The sequence below is a fragment of the Grampus griseus genome (genome assembly GCF_964374135.1).
Source record: "Grampus griseus genome assembly, chromosome: 4".
Classification (NCBI taxonomy): Eukaryota; Metazoa; Chordata; class Mammalia; order Artiodactyla; family Delphinidae; genus Grampus; species Grampus griseus.
Window position 1 is genome coordinate 12,934,154 of NC_138997.1, and position 24,468 is coordinate 12,958,621.

The following is a 24,468-nucleotide window of genomic DNA, read 5'->3' on the forward strand; positions in this document are numbered from 1 at the left end:
GTTAGTTATCTGCATGTTTATATGTTGACTTTCTCTTTCCAGTTGATTGAAGTAAAGTTCCATGAGGGCATGGATTCATTTTGTTTGTTGTATCACGGTGTCTAGAATAGCCTGGCACATAATAGACACCTGGCAAGTATTTGTTAAATGATGGAATAAATGAGTATTTGGTTTCCCCATTAGCCTAATAATTTATTCTTATAGTCATTAGCATCTGGTCCATACGTACTCACTCGGTATGAATGAAGGCATAACTCAGCATTAAATGCCAGAGGGTTCAGCTGCTACCAGTGGAAAGGAGAGTCTTGTCATTTAGGCTAATTCATTCTAAAAGAAAAACTCATTTGGGATCTGAAAAAGTAGATAAGCTAGATTCTCTTCTCTCGTAATTAGCTCCAAAATCCAACCTTTTGAGTTTCTAATGTTGACACAGTTTCAGGTTTTTGAAAAGCACCCATGTTTGCCATTTTAGTGTTTTGTAATGAAGAAATAAGTGTAATATGTATGAAGTAATTGGAGAATAATACAAAATTCATTTTAGTGCCTGAGTAACGGATACTGATTGTAATGACTTTAATGAGAGGTTGTGAAGTCTGTAAATATTTATTATGGTTTAGAGTTGAAAGGGACCCTAGAACATTTGATCCAACTCTCCTGTACAGCTGAGCAGAATGAGGCCAGAGGGGTAAATGACTTGCCCAAGGTCACAGGATTTGTTAGTGGTGGAGCTAGAATTACCCTCAGGTTTCTTTTATAAAACTAAGGGTCGCAACGGTGTGGATAACGGACATTCTCATACACAGTTTGCAGGATTGTAAATGGCTGCAAATATTCTTGCCGGCAATCTAGTGTCGTGCATCAAAAATTTAAATGTGCATACCTTTTTAGAAATAATTCCTAAAGAAAGATAAGTGTGCCAAAATAAATGTACAGTATCATTCATCACTTTGTTTAACATAAGAGCAAAAAAAAAAAAAAGGAAATGGGTTAAATTATTAAATAATAGCCTATTTACTAAATACCTTTAATTTCCAGTGTGGTGATTCATCACATGTTTATTGTGTATTATGTTTAAGTCTTTGTACAATGAACCTAAAGAGAAATAAAAGATGTAGTCCTTGCCTAGAAGGAGCATCCTTGCTGGTCTTCAGATCAGCAAACTGTCAGTTGCAGTTTGAGATGAAATAAGGATAGAAGTGAAGAGTAAGTATCTAGAAACTTTTGTCTTTTGACAGAGTAATTTTATGTCTATTGAATCTGATGATAAAGAATTTGGTCTTATAATTTGAGTGGCTTCTTTAAATTTTGTTTTTTCAGTAATTTATTGTAGATTACAGAAGAATTGGTAAAGGCAAATGGGGAGAAATCTTTCCCCAGATGGTATCTTCCACCACAGATAGTTTGAGGAGCACTGCTTTCTGAAGAGTTGCAATACAGGTGGGAAAAGTTAAATAGTAGAAAACGGTAGATAAGGGGAAGGGCTATGCCTGTTCTCAGAATTCCGTATTGAATGTAGTGCCTCATTGGAATAGAGACCCTTATTAGATGTTAGTGATTTATGCTATGAAGATTTTAAAAGTTTAAAAGCGAGTCCCCGCTTTTTTAAGCTATACTTATCTGCTGTTAGCATGTGAAGTCATGATTTTGCACCACTTTGAATAAATATTAATTCTGTTCTGAGTTCTTAAATTTTCTTGATGCTAACAGATTTTTGTTTTTGTTTTGAAACATCTTTAGCATGTGGGTTTTGAAGGTCTTGTGATTTGTTTCCCCTGTCATTGAAGTATGCTGGCACTGGTGGTTTAGGAACCACACTTTGAGAAACAGTGTTCTAAGATTTCACTAAATCATTAGTTCATAACATTTCTTTTGGTCATAGATACCTTTGAGAATTTGGGGAAAGCTGTGGACCAACTCAGTGGAAAATACATGTATACTTGCACACAATTTGCATACAATTTTGAGGGGGATTCATCTCATCATTGAAAAGAACCTTAAGAGGAGGGAGGGTTGAAATGTGTGAATTTCCGTGTTAATCTGTTCTCAGGTAAACTAGAGTTGACTAATTCATTTTGAACCTGTATAGCTCTCTGACATTTCTTACCATTTTCCTTATAATTATAGAATGGACTATATAGAAACACTAGTTTCTCTGTAAGTAACAAATTTGTTTGATTTTGAGATGTTTGTGGATGTGCTCTTTTTTTTTTAGCAAACCGCCATACTTTTCACATTTCTGGTAGAATTATATTCACACATGGACTACAGAGCACATTAAATCTCTGGGCTTAAACACATATGGATTAACTGAAAGAAAATGCTATGTGGCATCTTAATAGTGAATTGCAGTTTAAGAAGGCGTGTTTCTATTTTATTAGGTCACTGGTAGAGAAGAATAAAGATGTTGTTTCAATTAAGTAGGACTCATCAAGGAAATACGTTTAGACTACTAGAACAAACATATTAGCAGAGCAACATATGTTTTGAACTAGGTAGCTCAGTGACTACATAAGGAAAGAGGAGTAATCACCCTCACTTCCGTTTGGTTTTGTAAGGCATAATGACACATACTTTGAGGTATTCTCTTCGTTGCTACCATATAAGGTGTATTCTCAGACTTTTGGGTAAAATTGATTACTGTTTGACTCATAAGCTAAAAAATAAGGCCCATAGTTAAAGTAACCAGTGCCCACGAGTCAGGATTTTACAAACGTACTCACTGAGAGACATCAGTGATTGCTTGTTTTATCTCCCTATTCTGACCTATAGAAAGCCAAGTCAGTTTATTTCACAAAAAAGGTGTTCAAATGAATTCAAAGTAGCCTCCAGGTTTAAAGGGGCACATTCACACTAGACATCCAGGCCAGAGACTGACATTTTGTACGTAGCTGAGTTGCATTTGTAGGCCAGTGGAGGTGCCAACATTCTATAACAATAAACAGTGCAAGACAGAACACCTTTAAGTGTTGAGTGTAGTAACATAGGGCAGATTAATAAGCACTGGAGCGGTGGTAAATAAATTGGGATTTGAAAAAAAGCCTTGAAGGATATGTTTGGAAAAAATTTAGTACTTCTCAGTGTTCTTCGGCTCATTTTGGTGGCTGAAAACTCTGACCATTTTTCTTCATTTGTGATATTTCTTGGTAATTGAGTAGCATTCATCATTTGGCAGGAAAACAAGTTCTGTGAGTTCTCTCTTTTGGAATAATGCTCATTTAGTCTTAGGTATTTTTGGGGGGTGGTAGTGCAAAAAAATCATATTCACAGTATTCTGGGAAGTATGTGGGAGATAAACACCTAGATACTTTTGACCATAGGCTCCTAACTGGATTCAGATTTTTTATTCTACAGTAGGTACTACTAGAAAATATATTTTAAAGCAAAATTAAAGATTGCCCATTAATTAGGTATTTTTTAAAATGAGATTTTTCTCTGTGCTTTCCTCTGCCTCACGAAGATCCTGTTGGTCAGATGGATATAATTTTTTTAGTATATGTATTTCTCTGAATTTTGGTAACGGCACTGTTAGAAAAACAATAGCTTTTCTTTTCCCATGGTTTAGTTCCCATGGTTTTTGGACATGGGAAATTTCTGTTAGTGTTTCTTTCTGTAACTGTCATATTTATGTGTTCCTTTTTTTACATTTACTAAGCCTGATGGCATTCCTGTCATACCCATGGCGTTAGGGTCACACATTCCCAAGCATTCCATATTTGTTGAAAATATGCAGGAGGTTGAAAACTGGACGTTGGCAGTGGCTTATTATATAGGTACCTGTCTTCTATTTGTTACCTGTAGCATATAATAGGATTAATACCAATCTTGATCTTATTAATCGGATTAATACCAGTTCTTTTGAACCAGCATAGATTGTTCTCAGTAAACATCTGACTGATACAATGTTATCTGTATTATAAAATGATCTCTAATGTTCTTGGGCACATATATTTTCAAAAAATATTTCTATTGCTGGCACCTGTTTTCTGAGGTTTGGAACTGCTGGCTTATTTCCAAGGGAAGACAGATAGCGGTTTCTATGTGCATACTGAGAGTTCCCTATGATTTGGAAGGATACATTTCATTAGGGAATTCTAAGATAGTGTTGGAGTCACTGCTATGACTAAACATTTTGCCTTTTTATGAAAAGGCTGCAGACAGTATAGCAGCTGTGTTAAATGTTCATTTTAGACAGAAAGCTTAAGCAGTTAGACATACTTAAAATGATATCTGCCATACTGGGTTCTAACTTTTAAAAATGAAAGCTCTATACTGCTTCCTTTGATTTTGTTTGGTTTTTGCTGTGAGTTCAATGATTGGTTTGCTTCTATGATATGCCTCTTAAGAGGTAATAGCTATGGGGCAGGGTTAGTTTAACAGGGATAGCTATAACCCCTTATGAATCCCACGTAGTTTACTTCTTTATGGATAGGACAGATTTTTCTCTTCAGTGTGTCTTTGAGATCCTCGTCTAAGTGGTATGCTATCTTGAGATAGTATTTTACTTTCAATGCAGTTTTATAAAGACATAGTACTACTTTCCTCTTTTGTTAAAAAGTTTTAAGAAGAAATACTGTTGGATCCGCACATTTGTATAGAGGCTAATAAGCATTTGGGAGTTTAGTTATAAATTTTACTTGAGTCCAATAAAGATAATGACATGTTTGATGACATACATAAATATTACTGTGAGTTAATTGGCTCTACATCATAGTTATAGTCATTTAGGTTATTTTAGTTATTCAATTAAAGTGTAAGATCTTCTTGCTTCTATAATTAGTTACTATCTTGATGTTCTGTTAAATATTTCCATTATTTTGTGCACGTGCACGGTGATGTACAACACACCCAGAGAGAAGGCCTGGACCCCAAATCAGGGACATCTCATGACCCTTTCTTTGCTCATGGCCTTGGTTCCCTATTCTGCCTTCTTCCCAGTGCCCTCCCTTGTCATGTGTTCTTTTGTTTTCTTTCCTTCCTGCCCTTCCCTGACCCCCAGTTCAAGATTTCTTCACCAGTATCACCTTACTGATTCTTTTTTTTTTTTTTTTTTTTGCTGTACACCGGCCTCTCACTGTTGTGGCCTCTACCGTTGCGGAGCACAGGCTCCGGACGCACAGGCTCAGTGGCCATGGTTCACGGGCCCAGCCGCTGTGCGGCATGTGGGATCCTTCTGGACCGAGGCACGAACCCGTGTCCCCTGCATTGGCAGGCGGACTCCCAACCACGGCGCCACCAGGGAAGCCCACCTCATTGATTCTTATCCTTTGGCCTTTTGGCACAGTGGCCAGACTGTCCTGGAAAGTGGTGATCTTGAGGCCACCATTCTGTGGGAATGGAGTTTGGAAAATTCAGACTTGAATAGTGGTAAGCAGGGAAGGAGGACACGGGGAGCCGGGGTCCTGATTCGGTGGCATATCAAGCTCTTTTGGTAAGTGAAGAGAAAGTTGAGGCTTAGAGAAGCAGAGGGAAGAGAAGAGGGGTGTTTGGTCTTCCTTTAAGGAGGGAAGGGAAAAATCAGGTCTGACTGGTCAGTTTGAAAAGTTGTCTTCTCTGCCCTTAGGTGCTTGAGGTAGATGTCCAGCCTATGTGAATTGATGGCGTAGTCTGATAACAGGTGGTTGATATTAGATCCTTTCTTATCTAAGCCAATGGGGAGGCTCAGTAAAGAGACCATTCTCTTGAAGAGCATACAGTTGTCCTGGTTTCTGCATCAGTAAACAGAAGTTCAGAGGTAGTTCTGACATCTGCAGCCATGTCTGCTTGCAACTTAAGTGAGACCACAAAGCAGTGTTTTTAAAGAAGCATACAGCTACAATTAAGTTTATGGAAAACTGGACAACAGTACTGAAAAATGTATTTAAAGATCAAAGGAGAAGCATTTGCTTGTGATTAGTTTGATTTATAATGAAGCTGACTCAGGAGCCTCCCATGACTGCTTCCTTCCTACACATTGTGCATTTATGAGATACACACACATTTATGGCTGTCATATAGTATGTACAAGAGTTACTGATGACAGAAGGTTATTACTGCTTCAAACAAATGCAGACTATTTAGGCTTGAAAAAACAAAGGAAAAAATGAACTATGCAAATAATGAGTGACCTTGTAGTCTTTTCTTAGCTGCTCACAATTCCTAAGAGTGATACATCCTACCCAATTAAGGCAAAAAATTTATCGTTCTATTGAGTGGATGCCTTGAGGAAGTAGTTCTGGGGATAAATGAAGGCTCATAGGAGTTTTCAATGAGATGCCACCTTTAACAAGCTTTACATTTGTTTCTGTGCATTGGGCCTTTCCCACTGGCGTTCGTTTAGGCTCTTTCTGCACTTTAAATAGTGAGTAGAAAGCCTGAGTATTGAATAATAAAGATGGTTAGAGATTTAGAAAAGATGTTAATGTCAAAAATCCAAGATGATTAATATTAGTAAGCTCAAAAAAACTGTAGACAAAAAGGAGTTTGTTTGACAGTTTAAATAACATGAAAGATTGTACAGATGGCGATGAGCATTTGTTTACATTTCTGATAACTGATTGAGAAAGGGTTGAGATTAAATACAATTAAACTCTTCCTAATACTTGTTAGATAAAGTACCAAGGGGAGTTGTGACACCTCTTTGGAAATCCTAGGAAAAATATATTAACTAACTATCCAAAATGGATTTACTTTGTTCTATTGAAAATACAGTTTGATTTTTGACCTTTCTTAGGTTAGCTCAGCCTAATGTTTAACTGAAGATTCTCATTTTCAGATTATCTATTTTTCTCTTCGGTGAATTAAGTATATTTATACCAGAATTTCACATATTAAACGGATGGATAGATTCATTGATTTCTTATTTACTGTGGTTTAATCATCTGTTTTTCTAGTACCTACAATCTTCAAGACTCTTGAGAACATAGTATAAAATATGATCCCTGACCTTATGGCGCTTGCTTTGAAGTCGGAAGCAGCTTGATGACTAGTTATAGATTGCTTCTATTTCAGCCTTCAGCTTTATTCTACACTGTAGGAAGTAGAAGATATTTGAAGTTTTTCACCCTCATTTTATAAATAGTGGACATGATGGAACTCCTCAGTGTGAAGTGGTAGTAGGGTCACCATTATGGAAATACAGTAAGATGGAGGAAAGGGCAAGGAACATGCAGAGTTTGGCAGTAAGGAGGTCTTTAGAAAACTCTTACTGTAGGCAGCAGGCAAGATCAAGGTGACAGATGATCAGGGTTTGGACTAGCATGGGAGACAAAAGGAAGAATCAGCAAAATTTAGTAATTTCCCTAGATGTGGTGCTCAAGGAAACGGCAGAACACGGGGGCTATATGATTTCTATGCTCCATGTTTTGAAAATAAGGGTGGCAGAGTAAAAGCAAGCCTAAAAAGATAGGTAATTCTGAGAAGTTGGATTTGAACATCTTGAGATCATAGGCTCTCAGAATCGAGTAGGCAGCTGCAACAAAGGAGTAAGTTTTATCTAGTGTATGACATTTGATTAGATTAGATTATTTTCTCTTTTTTTTAAACATCTTTATTGGAGTATAATTGCTTTATAATGGTGTATTAGTTTCTGCTTTATAACAAAGTGAATCAGCTATATGTATACATATATCCCTGTATCCCCTCCCTCTTGCATCTCCCTCCCACCCTCCCTATCCCACCCCTCTAGGTGGTCACAAAGCACCAAGCTGATCTCCTTGTGCTATGCAGCTGCTTCCCACTAGCTATCTATTTTACATTTGGTAGTGTATATATGCCCTTGCCACTCTCTCACTTCATCCCAGCTTACCCTTCCCCCTCCCTGTGTCCTCAAGTCCATTCTCTACATCTGCATCTTTATTCCTGTCCTGCCCCTAGGTTCTTCAGAAACTTTTTTTTTTTTTTTTTTAAGATTCCATATATATGTGTTAGCATACGGTATTTGTTTTTCTCTTTCTGACTTACTTCACTCTGTATGACAGACTCTAGGTCCATCCACCTCACTACAAATAACTCAATTTTGTTTTTCTTTTTATGGCTGAGTAATATTAGATTATTTTCTTAATTGCTCATTACCTTTATATTACTGGACTGGGAGTATTTAAATTGCTTTAGTTGGGTACATTTTGAGCAAATGCCCTTAGGTTTCAGTGTTTCTATTTTAAGGCTATCTTATGTGAAGAATGGTGAGGTAGGTAATTTAGCTGTGTTCTATTTCTGGTTAAAAAAAATTTTTTTTTTTTTGGATGCCCTTCTTGGCTAAAACAAAATGTAGGATAAATTATGTTTATTTTTTGTCTTATTATCAGGATTCAAATTTCCATTCATTTATTTTCGTAGGGAATAGATGTCCCTTTGCCCTACCATTCAGATATGACTCTTATTTTAGGATTAGAGTTATACCTTTGTATAGACAGTTCACAGATAGATAAAACTTTTAAGACTGGAAGGGACCTTAGAAGGCCTTTGACATCATCCAGTACAACCTCCACATTTCTTGGATTAGTAATCTGAGGTCAGGAGAATAATAATAATAATAATAGCTAACATTTATTAAGCTGTTATCTCACATAATCTTTATAAAACCCTACAAGTAAGTTCCATGGAAAATGGGTGGCATTGCTAGATTTAGGAGTTGTTTTCTTTGTAAATGTCCTTCACAGTTTGAACAATTTAGTTCTGTGCAGGAGAGACGAACAGTTATTTGTTATTAAATTAAATTATTTCTTTAATATTTATATTAATAAAAAAGAAATACTAATTATTAAGAGTCCACACCTATTATTTATTTATTTATTTTTATTGTTTGGCTGCGTTGGGTCTTCGTTGCTGCACGCGGGCTTTCTCTAGTTGTGATGAGTGGGGGCAACTCTTCGTTGCAGTGCGTGGCCTTCTCATTGCGGTGGCTTCTCTTGTTGCAGAGCACAGGCTCTAGGCGCGTGGGCTTCAATAGTTGTGGCACATGGGCTCAGTGGTTGTGGCTCGTGGGCTCTAGAGCACAGGCTCAGTAGTTGTGGCGCACGGGCTTCAGTAGCTGTGGCACGCGGGCTCAGTAGTTGTGGTTCGTGGGCTCCAGAGCGCAGGCTCAGTAGTTGTTGTGCACAGGCTTGGTTGCTCCGTGGCATGTGGGATCTTCCCGGACCGGGCTCGAACCCGTGTCCCCTGCACTGGCAGGTGGATTCTTAACCACTGCACCACCAGGGAAGTCCCCACACCTGTTACTTAATACAGTAAAACTGTAACATTTAATGTAGATATCATTATTTTTAAAGACTTTTTTCTTACTCCCTCCACACGCATACATTACTTTCATATTTTAATAAATATATATGTCTATACAGTATTTTAAAATATACTTAATAAAGTTCTATCTTAATTTTTTTCTTCTTGATCCAGTGATCCTGGAATTCAGATTAACTTTATTTAATTTTCATTGAATTTTGGTATTACTTCGCCAGTCATATATAATGAAAAGTGTGTCTATATGTATGTATATACATACACATGTGTGTAATATAGCTATGTTGATAAGTTTGATATGCATTAAATTTTCATCTGTTTTATTACTCTGGAAATTTATTTCTTTATTGTCAACATTTCATTAATTTTTCTTACCTTTAAATATCTGGGCAGCTGAGAGGAGTTGTTTTGTTTGTTCACATTAGTACAAAGATGAAAACAGAATCACTACACTTGACCCTTGAACACTTGGGGATTAGAGGCACTGGCCCTCTGCGAAGTTGAAAATCCGCCTGTAATTTATAGTCTGTCCTCCGTACATATAGTTTGGTTCCTCCGTATACAAACACACATACCATGTAGTACTATAGCATTCACTGTTGAAAAAAATCCGCATGTGAGTGGACCCACGCAGTTCAAACTCACGTGGCTCAAGGGTCAACTCTATGTACTATGTATATAATAGAGAATATTTCATTTGAAAGGTTTGAAATCTTTTATTTTACACTTTGTATCTGTTAGATTTTACATATTCTTGCTCAAATAGATATTTTTTCTTACTAATTTCAAGAACTATATCCATCATTTGATAGTTATGTGTTAAATGAGATAAATTTCAAATTATTTAAAATTCTAATTCTTCCTAATTTTGCACTTTAAAACAAGCCATAGATTTTGCCAGTGTTAAATAATAAATACGTGGCATCCATTCATTCAGTATATATTATAACGAAGGTCTATAGTGTCAGGCACACTTCTAGCTTAAGGGTAGTTGGGGAGAAGCGCAGACATGGGTGCTGGCTGGGTGGATCTAGCAGTCAATACTGTTTTCTTGATTTTAGATCCAAAGAGTTGTTCTTGTACACTAGGATTGATCTGCCTTGATCGTTATTTTTAAGGAAAGGATTTGACAACTGATGGTAATCAAAACCTATCTGAGCATACAATATCCAGTTGTATTTATTGCTTTGCTTCCAGATTATGAATTCTAGCACTCACCCCTCGTTCAGTTTGCTGAGGGATGTTTTTCTTTTAATCAAAAAGTAATTTTAGTAAAATGTTCTCTAAAATATTTAGTTTTTGTTAGTTTTAGAAAAATTGTGGTAAAATATAAAAATTAGGCATTTTGGGCTTCCCTGGTGGCGCAGTGGTTGAGGGTCCGTCTGCCGATGCAGGGGACGCGGGTTCGTGCCCCTGTCTGGGAGGATCCCACATGCTGCGGAAAGGCTGGGCCCGTGAGCCATGGCCGCTGGGCCTGCGCATCTGGAGCCTGTGCTCCGCAACCGGAGAGGCCGCGGCAGTGAGAGGCCAGCGTACAGCAAAAAAAAAAAAAAAAAAATTAGACATTTTAACCATTTTTAATTGCACAATTCATTAATTGCATTAAGTACATTTTCAGTGTTGTGCAGTCATTACCACTATCCTTTTCCAGATGTTTTTCATCATCCCTGCATAAAATCTACACTTTTAAGTATTAGAGAAATAGTGGTTGTTTTCTTTCTTTCTTTTTTGGGCCTAGTCTCACCTGTCTTCCAACAGCCCAGTATTCATTGTGATCTACTTGTACTCACTGAATTCTAAGCTTGTCATTTTAATTAGAATGGTTCCTTTTGATTTGTACTTGTTCCATGTTTCTGAGTATCTATTAAATTTGTATCATCTTTCATTTTACTTCATTTTATATTTGTTTGCTCCTTTTGGAGCAATGAAATAGATACACATGAAGTTTGAAGGAGATCAAACTAAATGTAAACATGTAGAAAATTTTGTAAAAAGGGAAAAAAAGATTGGGGATTAAAGATCGTGGTACACAAATGAGTCTGACAGTCTCAGACACAACTGGTTTTCGTCCCCTCGTTCTAAATGCCTGGAGCAGGAAGCACAGCCAGCATAAAAGATATTTGGGCCTGTGATCTTAAAGAATTCAGTCCCTCAAACGCTGGATATGAATTGGACTCAACAGGAAGGATAGTTCAGTAGATCCTCCATCTGTATTACTCTTTGTGCTCAAACAAAAATACAGCTGTTTAAAGAGTTTTAAAAGTTATTTCTAAAAGAGTATTAAATACCCTATTCATATTACTTTCTTTTTTTTTCTGCTAAAATGTAGTTGCCTTGCCTACTTCTCTTCCTTATTTGTAACAATCACACACTACTGTTATACAGTAAAGAAATGGAGAACTTATCAGGGACCTTTTCTCAGACAATTAGTTCAGTTTTTTAGAAAACAAGTAAGAATTTAAGGAAATAAGTATGAAAGTCATTTGAATTTTAACGTTACCTGTTAAGCAAGATAATTTGTATTACTTTGTCTAATAGTATATTAATATACTTCTCTTTTGATATAACAAAAGTATAATTTTCATCTGTGTCTATTTTTAAAGAGTGACAATTCTAATGAAATATATTTTTTACAGCTAAAAGATGGCGGCAAAGCATCCCAGGCAAACGTAAGAATAGGTGATGTGGTTCTCAGCATTGATGGAATAAGTGCACATGGCATGACTCATCTTGAAGCCCAGAACAAGATTAAGGGTTGTACAGGCTCTTTGAATATGACTCTGCAAAGGTAAATTGCTTTTTGTTTGGCTCTGAGAGAAAAGACAACACTGAGGAATGTGTTTTCGTGTGTCTGATTCATGGTGTTAACTAAGAAGCAGTTTCTGTTGCCATTGTTTCAGGTGGATAAATAAAAAATAGAATGGCTTTTAAATTGGGTAATTGAGCAGTATGAGAATTGGTGAAAGCTTTGGATTATAAGGCATGTATTCACATACGCATAAAGATTGTGTGTGCAGTTTCAGAGAGTTTAAGAATTCCTGAAATTTCTCAATGGAGTGCAGCCTAAGAATTCTTGTTACGGGGTAAAACTCTTGGCCTTAATATTCTGGGCAGTATATTAGGGGTATTCTTTTAAGATATGATTTGGCTTTTCTTAGTATGTCCTTTTCCCTTTCTTTCCCTGGGTAGAAAAACAGAATTTTAATATACTCATTTGAAGTCCAAATTTTCTGAACTCAGTTTGGCTTCAATTTAAAAATAATCATCTCATTGATTGTACTATATCAGATCTTTTCAGCATCCCAACATTTGAACTGTATTGAGATCACCTGGATTGCTTGTTAAAAATAGTGATAGGGCTTCCCTGGTGGCGCAGTGGTTGAGAGTCCGTCTGCTGATGCAGGGGACACGGGTTCGTGCCCCAGTCCAGGAAGATCCCACATGCCGCGGAGCGGCTGGGCCTGTGAGCCATGGCCGCTGAGTGTGCGCGTCTGGAGCCTGTGCTCCGCAGCGGGAGAGGCCACAGCAGTGAGAGGCCCGCGTACCGCAAAAAAAAAAAAAAAAAAAAAAAAAGTTGTGATAGGAATCAGAATATCTGGAAGTAAGGACCAAGAATTATATATGAATAAGTTTTCTATGATTATTATGAAATATGAAGTTAGAACTACTGCAGTGTCTTGGGTTGAGGGGAAGGGAGGAGAAAGAGAGGATAGAGGGAGGGTGATTGAATGATGGCTCTGAACCTTTAGGTTTATAAGGAAGTAGCTATCATTTACCAGGTGGTCATGGAGGGTTTTAAGCAATTCTTGCTTTTGATAATTACATAAGTGTTCTCTGGTCTATAAATTTTGGAAAATGCCATTTTCCCCAAAAACGTCTCATAGGCTTCCGTAAATTGTTGTCTTTATTATAAATCTTTAAGAGGGGAACAACATGCCATACCTTCCTAACACTTATAGCTAAGAAACCTTTTTTTTCTTGGAGTCTCTCCTGGGAGTATTTAAAGGATATATACAGGGCAAATTATATGTACTTGTCTGGAAGAGTATCAATTTGGTCTTAAAACTGAATAGGAAAAATTTAGAAAAACTTAGACTTATAGATTTACTTTGTTGTAGCATGACTTTCTGACCAGTTTTCTTTTGGTGGAGTGTGTGTGTGTCTGTGTGTGAAATTGCTTTCAGTGGAACTGTTGAATCAAAGGTCATGTGTATTTAAAATTTGAAAGCTATTAGCTATACATTTTAATTCATAGAAAAGTGATCAATGAGAAAAAATAACCTTGCTAAAAAGTCCTGTTTCGATAGTATCCTTTCTGTTCTATATATTTAGACATGTAACACAAAAATTGTTACTAATTAAGTGAAAATAGTCATTTTTACTCATAGGCATTTTTGCTAAGTATGAATTTTGAAAGGAAACCAAGAAGTCAAGAAGCTTAACTTGTCTGAGATATCAACAAAGCAAAACAAATACAGATGATGTTGGGCTGTTTCTCAAATTCTAAAGTGAAAGTTTATGTAGGGTATAATCTTTCCTTCTGGGCTGTGTATCATTTCTTTCATAGTAGCCTACTTGTTTTCACATTGTGCTCCCTATTTTACAACCTAGGACTCAGTATCTTATTTTCTATTGACAGCACTTCTGGTTCCATAAAAGTAGATGAAAACCAGATGTTACCCTGTTTGGATGAATTTGCAATTTAAGTAATCTGCTACTGACTCTAATACAGATTCTTTTAAGCTACTTGAATACAAAATCTGACAAACCAACTTGTTATAAACATTTGGAGATACTACTTAATCTTATCTTCGTATTTCTGAATATGGATATTCAGAGACTCAAACTATGAGAGAATTTTAGAGTCCTGTTGTTATTCATTGTTATTCTTCTTAAGGTTTTGAACACTTCTTGTGTTAGGTAATGTCAGCCTAAAAGAGATTTGCGTTTAAGAGAATTCATGGTATAACATTGGTACTACTGAAGAAAGACTTTTTGTTTTTTATGGAAAAAATAAAACTTTGAAGAGTTATCATCAATTCTTCCCTATACCAAAGCCATTTTCTTCTTAAGTTCTCTCTTTCTTATATCAGAGCAAATATTTTTTCTTCCACTTATTTCTGAGTTTGAACAACAGCACCCTTAATTGGCCTCCAGTCACCTTACCCTCTTTATTCCATCTGTCACCAGCCAAACTGCTGAGCATTCTTCTTCCAAACTGAGTGACCCACAACAGTATTTTCTCTGTGTAACTGTTTTCTTCATGAATATCTAGGTATTTTCCTTTACAGACTTGTCTTAGTCCAGTTTCCCTAGAAACAGAATCTGAGATGGTATTCATGTGCAAATGATGTATCAAGAGAGTTCTTTCACATGTTACTTAAAAGGGAATAAGTCAAGCGGGATTGGGAAGAAGAAGAAACTGAGATGAGGAAGGGTTTGGTTTCATCGGATGTCTAGCCTCAGCTTGACCCAGGAGGGAATTTTGGAACAAAATTGTACCATAGAGTCTGTCTTGCCTTGAGGCAAGGGAACTGGGCTTTTGTCCCCTCTCCCCTTCATTCGTTACTTATTGACCACCAGCTGTCCTGGAAATATGTGTGTGTGCAGGAGTGCAGAAGAGGTCTAGGAGGTAGCTTCTGTTACTTCCACAGAAAGTTGCTGGTATGAACCATTAGCAATGCAGGGAGCACCTTTGGGACTGGATGTACCAAACCAGTCGAAGGGTTCCAGAGGACCCAAGCTGGGCACCAATAGCACGTGCTGTGAGATTCCTTCCAGACTGGAGTCCTTTGCTCAGAGGATTAGGCTCTCTGTGACCCAGGCACACTCAGATTGTCCTCCCCCTAGGACTTCCCTGGCAGTCCAATGGTTAAGACTCTGTGCTCCCAGTTCAGGGAGCGATAGTTCGATCCCTAGTCAGGGATATATGCCGCCTGGTGCAGCCAAAAGTTTAAAAAAAAAAAAAAAGAAAGATTGTCCTCCCCAGATCATCACTACTCGTCAGCGAATACCATTTTTCCATTTAAGGTAGGTTTCTTACTGTCCCTCACATGCCTTTTTTGTCCTCTCATGAAATTTGCTTCATCTAGAATGCCCACCCACCTTTTCACTGCCAATGCATACCTCCACCTCCACAAATCCCATATCAAACCTCATCATCTACCCATGGTCTTTTCTTACTATTGCAACTTACTCATTTTTTTCCCCTCTAAACTCTTAAGACAAATTTATACCACTCGACTCAGCGTTTAATTGTACACTAGGTATAACCAGGAATGACAAGGCAGATTCCATGAGTCATATACAAATAAACCTAACTGGTTAATAGTCATACCTAATACTGCCTATGTAATTAACTAATTACTCTGTGTTTCACCAACTAGACTCCTTGAAAGCAAAGACCTTGTTTTTTGCGCTATTTGTATTTGGCATCTTGTATAGTTTTGTGCTTTTAGTGTCTAATAAATATTTGATGGGCACCAGCATTATTTCTCAAATTTGGCATCATTTATTTATTCCACAAATGCTTTTTGAGCTATTGCTATGTGCCAGGCACTGTTGTAGATGCTGGGGACATTCAGCAGTGAGCAAAACAAACAAAATCCCTGCCTCCTTGGTGCTGACCTTTTAGTGAGCAGAGGCAGACAATAAACAAGTTAAGTAATGGGAATTCCCTGTCTGTCCAGTGGTTAGGTGCTTTCACTACTGGGGCCCAGGTTGGATCCCTGGTCAGGGAACTAAGATCCCACAAGCCGCGCCGCACAGCCATAAATAAATAAATAAACAAACAAGTAAGTAAAAATGTATAGTATATCACATGGAGGTGGTAAGTGCCTTGGGGAAAAATAAAGCATGTAAGGGACATAGGGAATGCAGAGGTAGGAAATTGCAATTTAAAATAGAGTGGTCGGGGGCTTCCCTGGTGGCGCAGTGGTTGAGAGTACGCCTGCTGATGCAGGGGACACGGGTTTGTGCCCCGGTCCGGGAAGATCCCACATGCCGCGGAGCGGCTGGGCCCGTGAGCCATGGTCGCTGAGCCTGCACGTCTGGAGACTCTGCTCCGCAACGGGAGAGGCCACAACAGTGAGAGGCCCGCGTACTGCAAAAAAATAAAATAAAATAGAGTGGTCGGGAGAGCCTCAGTGAGAAGGTTATTGGATATCTGGGTCACGAGTGTCCCCGGCAGAGGGAAGAGCTGGTGCAGTGGTCCTGTCAGGAGGCCAGTGGGCCCGGAGCAGAGGGGGTGAAGGCAGCAAGGTCAGAAGTGAGGTCAGAGAGATAGCAGGAAGTGAGTGGAGATGGGACAGTACTTGTAGGACCCATGCGTCACTGTAGTATTTGTAATCGACTTTAAATTTTCCTGGGCCTGTAGAAAGTTGTGAGAAAGCCTTGAAGAGTTATAGCTGCTTGGCCAGCTCTACAGCAGGATTTGGGAGAGAGGTGGTTTCATTATTGGAAAGGGGCTAGAAGGAAGAGCAGACCAAGCCTCACCCCAGTCTTGATAGCCATGGCACTGCCTTTTTCTTCTAGTGCGGTAGAAATACTGGACGATTACCACTTCTGCTGATCTCCACCCAAGAACCCCCAGCAGGAGACTATGACAGAGAAAACCCATCTTTTAAAAATTTATTTATTTATTTATTTATTTTTGGCTGCGTTGGATCTTCGTTGCTGTGCGTGGGCTTTTTCTAGTTGCGGTGAGCGGGGGCTACTCTTTGTTGCAGTGCACGGGCTTCTCATTGCAGTAGCTTCTCTTGTTGCAGAGTATGGCCTCTAGGTGTGCAGGCTTCAGTAGTTGTGGCACGTGGGCTCAGTAGTTGTGGCTCGTGGGCTCTAGAGTGCAGGCTCAGTAGTTGTTGTGCACGGGCTTAGTTGCTCTATGGCATGTGAGATCGCCCCGGACCAGGGCTTGAACTCGTGTCGCCTGCATTGGCAGGCAGATTCTTAACCACTGTGCCACCAGGGAAGTCCCCCATCTTTGTTTTTGTTTTGTGAATTTTTTTTGTATTAAGTATTATTGTTATATATTTGTTCATTATATATATATATTTAATTGACCTCTTGTTTAAGCCCAACCTCAATCCTAAAATAAGGTTTAGATAAGAAAAGGTAAGATAAAGATATTTGCTTGCGTAAGGTTATTTTGGAACTTTTTTTTCAATCTTGTCTTATTTGGGGGTATGTAATAAAGCAAACATATGCTCTCTCATTGATATCCTAAAAAAATAAGACTTGACTCACTATATTCTAGTATCTAATGAATATAGAGGTGTGGAAGATTTCATTTTGATTTCTTTTATCATTGGGAAAGATTGGAAAATATTTTTTTCCCCCTGAAACTGGCACTGATTCTAAGAGTGCTACAACTGGACAATGAAAAATTCTATTTGAAATTATTTTTCCTCTTGGGAGAACAGGCAAATAGTAGTGTGCTTGTTTTTAAATATCAAGTGCTTTTTGCCTATGCTTTTGATCCACGTCAAAGTGGATCATTTTAACAATTACATTATTTCAGCTAATAATAGAAGAAGACTACTTTCTGAAGCTTTGATGTCAAATAAATCTATGAACTATATTAGAGTTGGAGTCTATGAATAAGATTTTTAACTATTTCATTTTATTTCATTAATTCTTTGTATAACATAGATAAACTTGTTACTGACTTACTGTATGAATTGGGGTAAGGTGCTGAACTTCTGGGCCTTAATTTTCTTGACTATAAAATGAGGTCATGAGTGATTTCTAAGTTCCCTTAAATTCTGGTTCTTGTTCTGGTTTTTTAGCTGTAAATGGATAAGTTCCCTAAAGTTTGCTATTAGATCAGACTAATGTCAGTTTGCTTGTTTTGGCTGAGAGTATCAGGAAATTGGACTTTCTTCACTGGAGTTATCTTAAACCATGCCAGGTTAGCAAAGTAACTTGTACTACCCTGCCGACTTCAAGGTGAAAGGTAGGTCAGCTGGATATTCAAACAGAACTTAATCATAAAAAAATACTTTATATACTTGTCCTTATTTTATATTTTAAAATTAATCCTTTCAGAATCACAGAGAATATATATAACTTTTCTAATCTTCCTTGTTTTTTACATTATCAGTAGTGGCATATCTGTGGGTTTATTTACTTATTTACTTTGGTTCCTTAAATTTCATTTAGTGTATAACTTGTTATGATTGGAAGTGAAAGATCTAGAAGGATTGAGTTTTGAAAAATATTGATGTACTCTCTGCCTCCCCCTTCTTCCTCATCCTTCAAACAGCAGAAAAATTGTCAGAGGTCCGGTAACTACTACTAATAAATGACAGACTGGAATAATTTAATAGGCACAGTGAATTACAAAAAGAAAAGAAGTAGCTGTGGTACCAGACTGAAGCTATTAGCCATCTTTTGTTTCATTTTAATGGATTGCTTAACATCCTGTTACTGTTAACTTTAATGAGTTCACCTCTGCTCTTTCTTTCACTATTAGCACAGAGGCAAGATATTAAAAAATACTTTTTTAAAATCCAAGTTTTCAGTTCTGTATCTGGGATGTTTCAATTCATGTGAATTAAAAGACATTTAGTTCAATTACCTTTTCATTTAATTGGAGTTGCACATTATCCCACCTCAGGTTCCTTTTTTCCCCCGGTATTTCACATACTTTTTGAATGTGTTTTCTGCAATATAGGTTTTACTGTTTGTTTGTTTGATCGTTTGTGTTGGTTTTAGTTTCATTTTTAAATTCTTTTCCAGAAGGACTGTCTGATTAATCCTCCCTCTCCCTCATTAAAATTAGAAGTGCTGCTTAGGAAAGGGGATGAGGACAAGCAGCCATTGACATCTCTTTTGTGCAAGTCTTTTTTTCTGTTTTTTGCGGTATGCAGGCCTCTCACTGTCATGGCCTCTCCCTTTGCGGAGCACAGGCTCCGGACACGCAGGCTCAGCGGCCATGGCTCATGGGCCCAGCCGCTCCGCGGCATGTGGGATCCTCCTGGACCGGGGCACAAACCCATGTCCCCTGTATCGGCAGGCAGACTCTCAACCACTGCACCACCAGGGAAGCCCTGTGCAAATCTTTTCACATATACATTTAATCCTTCTATCAGTCCATTGAGAAAGGAGTTAACATACCCATTTTCCAGATGATTAATTTATGGTTTTGAGGGTTTATGTGACTTGCATAACAAACCCAGGTCAGTTCAAAGACTATTTCCTTCCCCACTTTCTTATAGCTAGGACTTAGTGACTATAGTCTCCTAATAAAATTTGATAAGACAGGATAGTAATTCAGTAGGGGTAACTCTTTGACTCTTTCACTTGTAAGCAACAGTGTCTGTTTTCACACTCACCTGTTGGTATTCTGTAATAAATATTATGCCTAAATTATTTTCTATGTGCTTCGTAGACCCTGTAGGTTAGCATAAAAGTAAAAGAGAAAAAGGAGGCTAAATAGGTTCACGGGTCACTAGATAGGAGCATTCATTTGGATACTGACTTGTATATATGGTTGCCTGTCCTAAGTCAGAATATCATCTTTTATTTTTCCCTCCCAAGTTTATAAGCCTGTTGACTATATTTGCTAAATTATTACTGTATTAAAGTTTGAAGACTTTGTTCTTCAGCAGGCTTCTGTGTAGGCATCCCATGAGTAACTAAGGATTCAGCAATTAAAAAAAATACGTTTTTAAGACTTTTTGCTCAATGTGACACTGACTGGAAAAGATACCAAAACTGTCAATCAACAAATCCATCAACAGACATGGAAGAGAAGTATTTCTCTTCTGTGTCTTTTTCTTCAATTCAGTAGGGATAAAGATTGCTGAAAATGAACTTGAAGGCTCAAATTAGTACATCTTGTTTGATAGTCTGTAGCAATTTGAGTATAGGTTCATCGGGGTGTATTTTGCATTTTTAAATTCTTCCCTGAACTTTCCCTCTTGAAAGTGCGCAGTTATTTTATATAAATTTATGTATTTAATTTTTGGCTGAGTTGTGTCTTTGTTGCTGTGCGCAGGCTTTCTCTATAGTTGCTGCGAGCCAGGGCTAACTCTTTGTTGCAGTGCACAGGCTTCTCATTGCGGTGGCTTCTCTTGTTGGAGAGAACGGGCTCTAGGCACGCGGGCTTCAGTAGTTGTGGCACGTGGGCTCAGTAGTTGTGGCACGTGGGCTCAGTAGTTGCAGCTTGCGGACTCTAGAGTGCAGGCTCAGTAGTTGTGGTACATGGGCTTAGTTGCTCCACAGCATGTGGGATCTTTCCTGACCAGGGCATGAACCCGTGTCCCCTGCATTGGCAGGTGGATTCTTAACCACTGTGCCACCAGGGAAGTCCCTTTTATTTTTAACTTTCATTTTTTAACATAAAAGTCTTATTTATTTTTCTGAAGGAAAAATTACTTCAGTTATAATCCTTTGGGGAAAAAATCCTAGGAAATAATATATTTAAAGACATGTTTAAAGCTTTATTGTAAAATTTTAATTTGTAGAACATTTCATGTGTGCAGAATTTTTTTTTTTTTTTTTTTTTTTTGCAGTACTTGGGCCTGTCACTGTTGTGGCCACTCCCATTGCGGAGCACAGGCTCCGGACACGCAGGCTCAGCAGCCATGGCTCACGGGCCCAGCCGCTCCGCGGCATGTGGGATCTTCCTGGACCGGGGCATGAACCCGTGTCCCCTGCATCAGCAGGCGGACTCTCAACCACTGCGCCACCAGGGAAGCCCTCATCTGTGCAGAATTTTTAAACGAAACCATGAAATAGAGATATAAAGAAGGGGAATGGTAATAAAACTGACTTTGAAATTAGACAAACTTGGTGCAAACCTTGATTCTACCACTTGTCTAGCTTAGGCAAGTTACATAAGTGAGTTTCCGTTAACCATTTGTAAATGGGCATAGTAATAACTTGTAAAGATTATTACAAGTAATAACTTGTAAAGATTAAATAACAAATGTAAAGAACCTAGGATATAACAGAGATAAGTTTTCTCTTCTTTCTTCCTATTTCTCCAGTATAAGTAAGTATTAATATAGTATCCATTGTAAGGTTACTTCCAGGAGGTTATATTTATTTTGTTTCTTAGCAACAAAATGGGTGTGACTGGAGGGAAATAGGGAGAAAATGAGAGGGCAGTCGGGTAGGTAGTTATCTTGGAAAGTCAGAAAGATGATTATGCAAGTGTTAGAAGAAAGGATTGTTTAGTCAAGTGAGTGGTTTTTGATCATACAGTTGTAATTAAAGCTTTTTAAAAGCATGAGGGGATACAAACATTATGCTGAGTGCCAGCTAACTACTGCTTTGGTTAAAAACTCTCAACCAGTAATTTATGGCAGCGAAGAGAAACCAGTACATACCTAGTCTTCTTTTTTCTGCTGATTCCTCTTGTTCTCCTTAGAGGAAAAAATGCAGGTGTAATTCTCCTTTACTGTGGGTTAAGCCAGAAAGACAAACAAACAAAACAAGTGTTTTTTCTGTCACTCTCCCATCCAAAATCATGTGTATTCCCTTTAAAGTAATTTAAATTAGTTAAATTGCTAACTTTTGGACTGTGTTATGATACTTTTAGAAATAATTTTCTCTTGTAACTTCTCATCAACACTGTCATTACTTAATTAGTTGAAAAATCGCATAATGTTCCAAATTTTTGAACATCGGACTTCTCTAGATTTACCTTATGACCAGAAGCCATAAGGGGTAGATATAAAGAGAGTGATTTATGATTTCTGCCTTTAATGAACTTATATCTATTTATTAGGACATTCATTGAGATAAGAAGACACAGAAAGTGCAACAGGGGTTCAAAGAGGACAAGATCTCATTGAAACGGAAAGGCTTCCTGGAGGTGCTGCATCTTGGGCTAGGCTTTGATGAGAAGGCCATCTCAGATGGAGGTGGCCAGTCCCCAGGCACCTGTAGGGAGGAGTATGTGAACCAGTTGGAAATGGAGATAAGAATAAGAGTTAGATTCAAATAGTGCTTTGCAGAGTCTTAGACACTGAGATATTAAAAGTTTTGATCAGAAAAGTGACATTTTCTGGATAATATTTAGTGAGATAGCTTGGAAGAAGGCGGAGAGGTGAGGCAGGGAGACTGGTCAGGCAAGTATTACAGTAACGTGGCTATTTGCGGGCTTGGAGTGGAAAACAGAGGAGAAATGGGAGAAATGAGAACTTGTGAACAGGAGTTCTGAAAGCCACAATAATGGTGTGGATATGAGGGAAGAGGGAAAAACCGAAGACAGCTCAGGTGCTCAGCCTGCTGGACCCAGGCTCCGTTCTCCTTTCATCTTCCCCTCGTTCCTCTTCTCACTGGAGCCTGGCTTCTGCCGCTGTCATGTCACTGAAACTGACGCTTGGACGTCTCACAGATTCCTCAAGCTCAGCTGGTCAAAACTGAGCTCCACACTGCGTGTCACCAATTTGCGTCTCCTGCTGCGCTTATCTTGGTGAAGGGCCCACCATCCACCCTGTTACCAGATCAGAAAGACTCATTCCTTGCTGAACCTCCCACGCCCATCTCTAACCACCTGTTCAGTACAATTTGCATAGATCTCCAAGCACACTATGAATAGAATAGAATAAATTAGCATGGCCTCAGGGTGGATTGGTGGGGAGAGACACAGCTCCTAGCCCTAATGCCTATATCTTAAACAGAAAGGTTTAAGGTCCATCTAATTGAACAGTTGCTGTGCTGGTCGCTGGGGAGGGAAAGGAAGTCCTCACACATGCCCTGTAGGAGCTCACAGGGTAGAGCAGTGGTTTCTGACCTTAAATAAGGACCTTTTTTTTTCAATGTCAAATATTTCATGGGCAACCCTTCCCCCACCATGTTAGGATAACAATTATTTTTAAAGTAACTGCAGATTTTGTAAATATTGTATTGCAGTTTTAAATGAAGAGGAAGTTTTTTTACGTTTATGTATAAGAATCTACATTTATTTAAAAATCCAAATATATAATACATGATTTAAGCAGACTTTAGTGTTTAGTACATAGATGAATTCATGAATCATTTGTGAAAACTTAGAACTGTGTGCCTGTTACCTCCAGCTGCTTCAAGTGTGGTTCACAGATTGGGAACCACTGGCCAAAAACATTTAAGCCATTTGGAAGTAGAGAGACGGGAGCAGAGACATCCACAGGGAAGGCGAGACTGAGGAGAGACCGCATGAGGATGGGGAGGGAAACAAAGACAGAAAGACACAGACTGCAGGACCGTTGAAGGAGTAGAGTAACAGGAGAAGATTCTCCTGGTCACATCGGCTTATAGCAGATTAAAAGGACCCATGGTTCCACAACATCGGGTTCTACCAAATTTACCTTCAGTATCATTTTAAGAAAAAAAGCTAATTTCAGAGTGTAAGAGGAGAAGCATACAGTTATTTCCTTGTATAAAAAGGAATAGCTGAGAAAGATGTAACATGCACCCTAAGTGGAAAGAATATCATGCCCAACTTTTGAAGGGAAGAAATAATATTCTATTTTTACACGCTCCAGTGCCTATCACCGTGGCTTGGACATAGAAGATACTCAGTAAATAGTTATTGCCTTGAGTAGTAGAGACTGCTACTTTTAAAAATACAGTAATTTTTCTACTTTTGCATAACAGATTGAGAAATAATTTACGAGGAGTTATTAGTGAGGTAGAGTGACAGACTGGTCATTCTTGTGTTTTGAATGGCAGCAGTCTCCTTGGAATTCAAAATAAACATGTTGTCCATTGCATTGAGAGCTTTTGAAAGGATTGAAATTCAGGTCACTCCCAACTGTTTCCAGCGGCTGTTGTTGCTATTAGGGTCTCAAAGGCTGAAATAGCTTAGGCTTTATATGAGTTGGAAAGTAAACAAGAGTGAAGGGCTGTGCAGAGCACAAGCAGCAGAGTATTTATACAGTTGAACTTTGCAGCTTACTTTTTCTTTCATGTATTTCAAAGGCTGTATTTTCCTAGTAAACCAGCTTTATAAATAGATTTCTAAATATTACTAGTCCTAATAATTTCTTTTATCAGCTATGATCCCTATTAACATTTGCTCTGAAATTTAAAGCATATGAAAGTCTTTCATTTATCTGGTTTTTGTATGTATGAATTTTAATTTCTTGTATAATACAGCAGGAGTTCATTTCTACATTACAATAAAAATCCATAGATGATAATCTTGAGTTCAGTGACCTCCCTTACAATCGAGTCTGCCTTTATCTTGACTGTTGTGGCTGAAGTTTATGGCACTGTTTTCCTGTGTAATTCATCCTGTTACAATGAATATGAGGGGCTTTC

At 38.1% G+C, this 24,468-nt stretch overlaps 1 protein-coding gene across 2 annotated transcripts in view; it reads left to right on the forward strand.

Annotated features, from left to right (window-relative positions):
- The window catches only part of PDLIM5 (PDZ and LIM domain 5), a 211,941-nt gene that overhangs the window by 53,564 nt on the left and 133,909 nt on the right, over window positions 1-24,468 (forward strand). For both annotated transcript variants that reach the window (XM_082653031.1, XM_082653030.1), the window contains exon 3: window positions 11,850-12,001. In XM_082653031.1, the coding sequence (XP_082509157.1) occupies window positions 11,850-12,001 (152 nt within the window). The remainder of the gene's footprint in view (window positions 1-11,849; window positions 12,002-24,468) is intronic.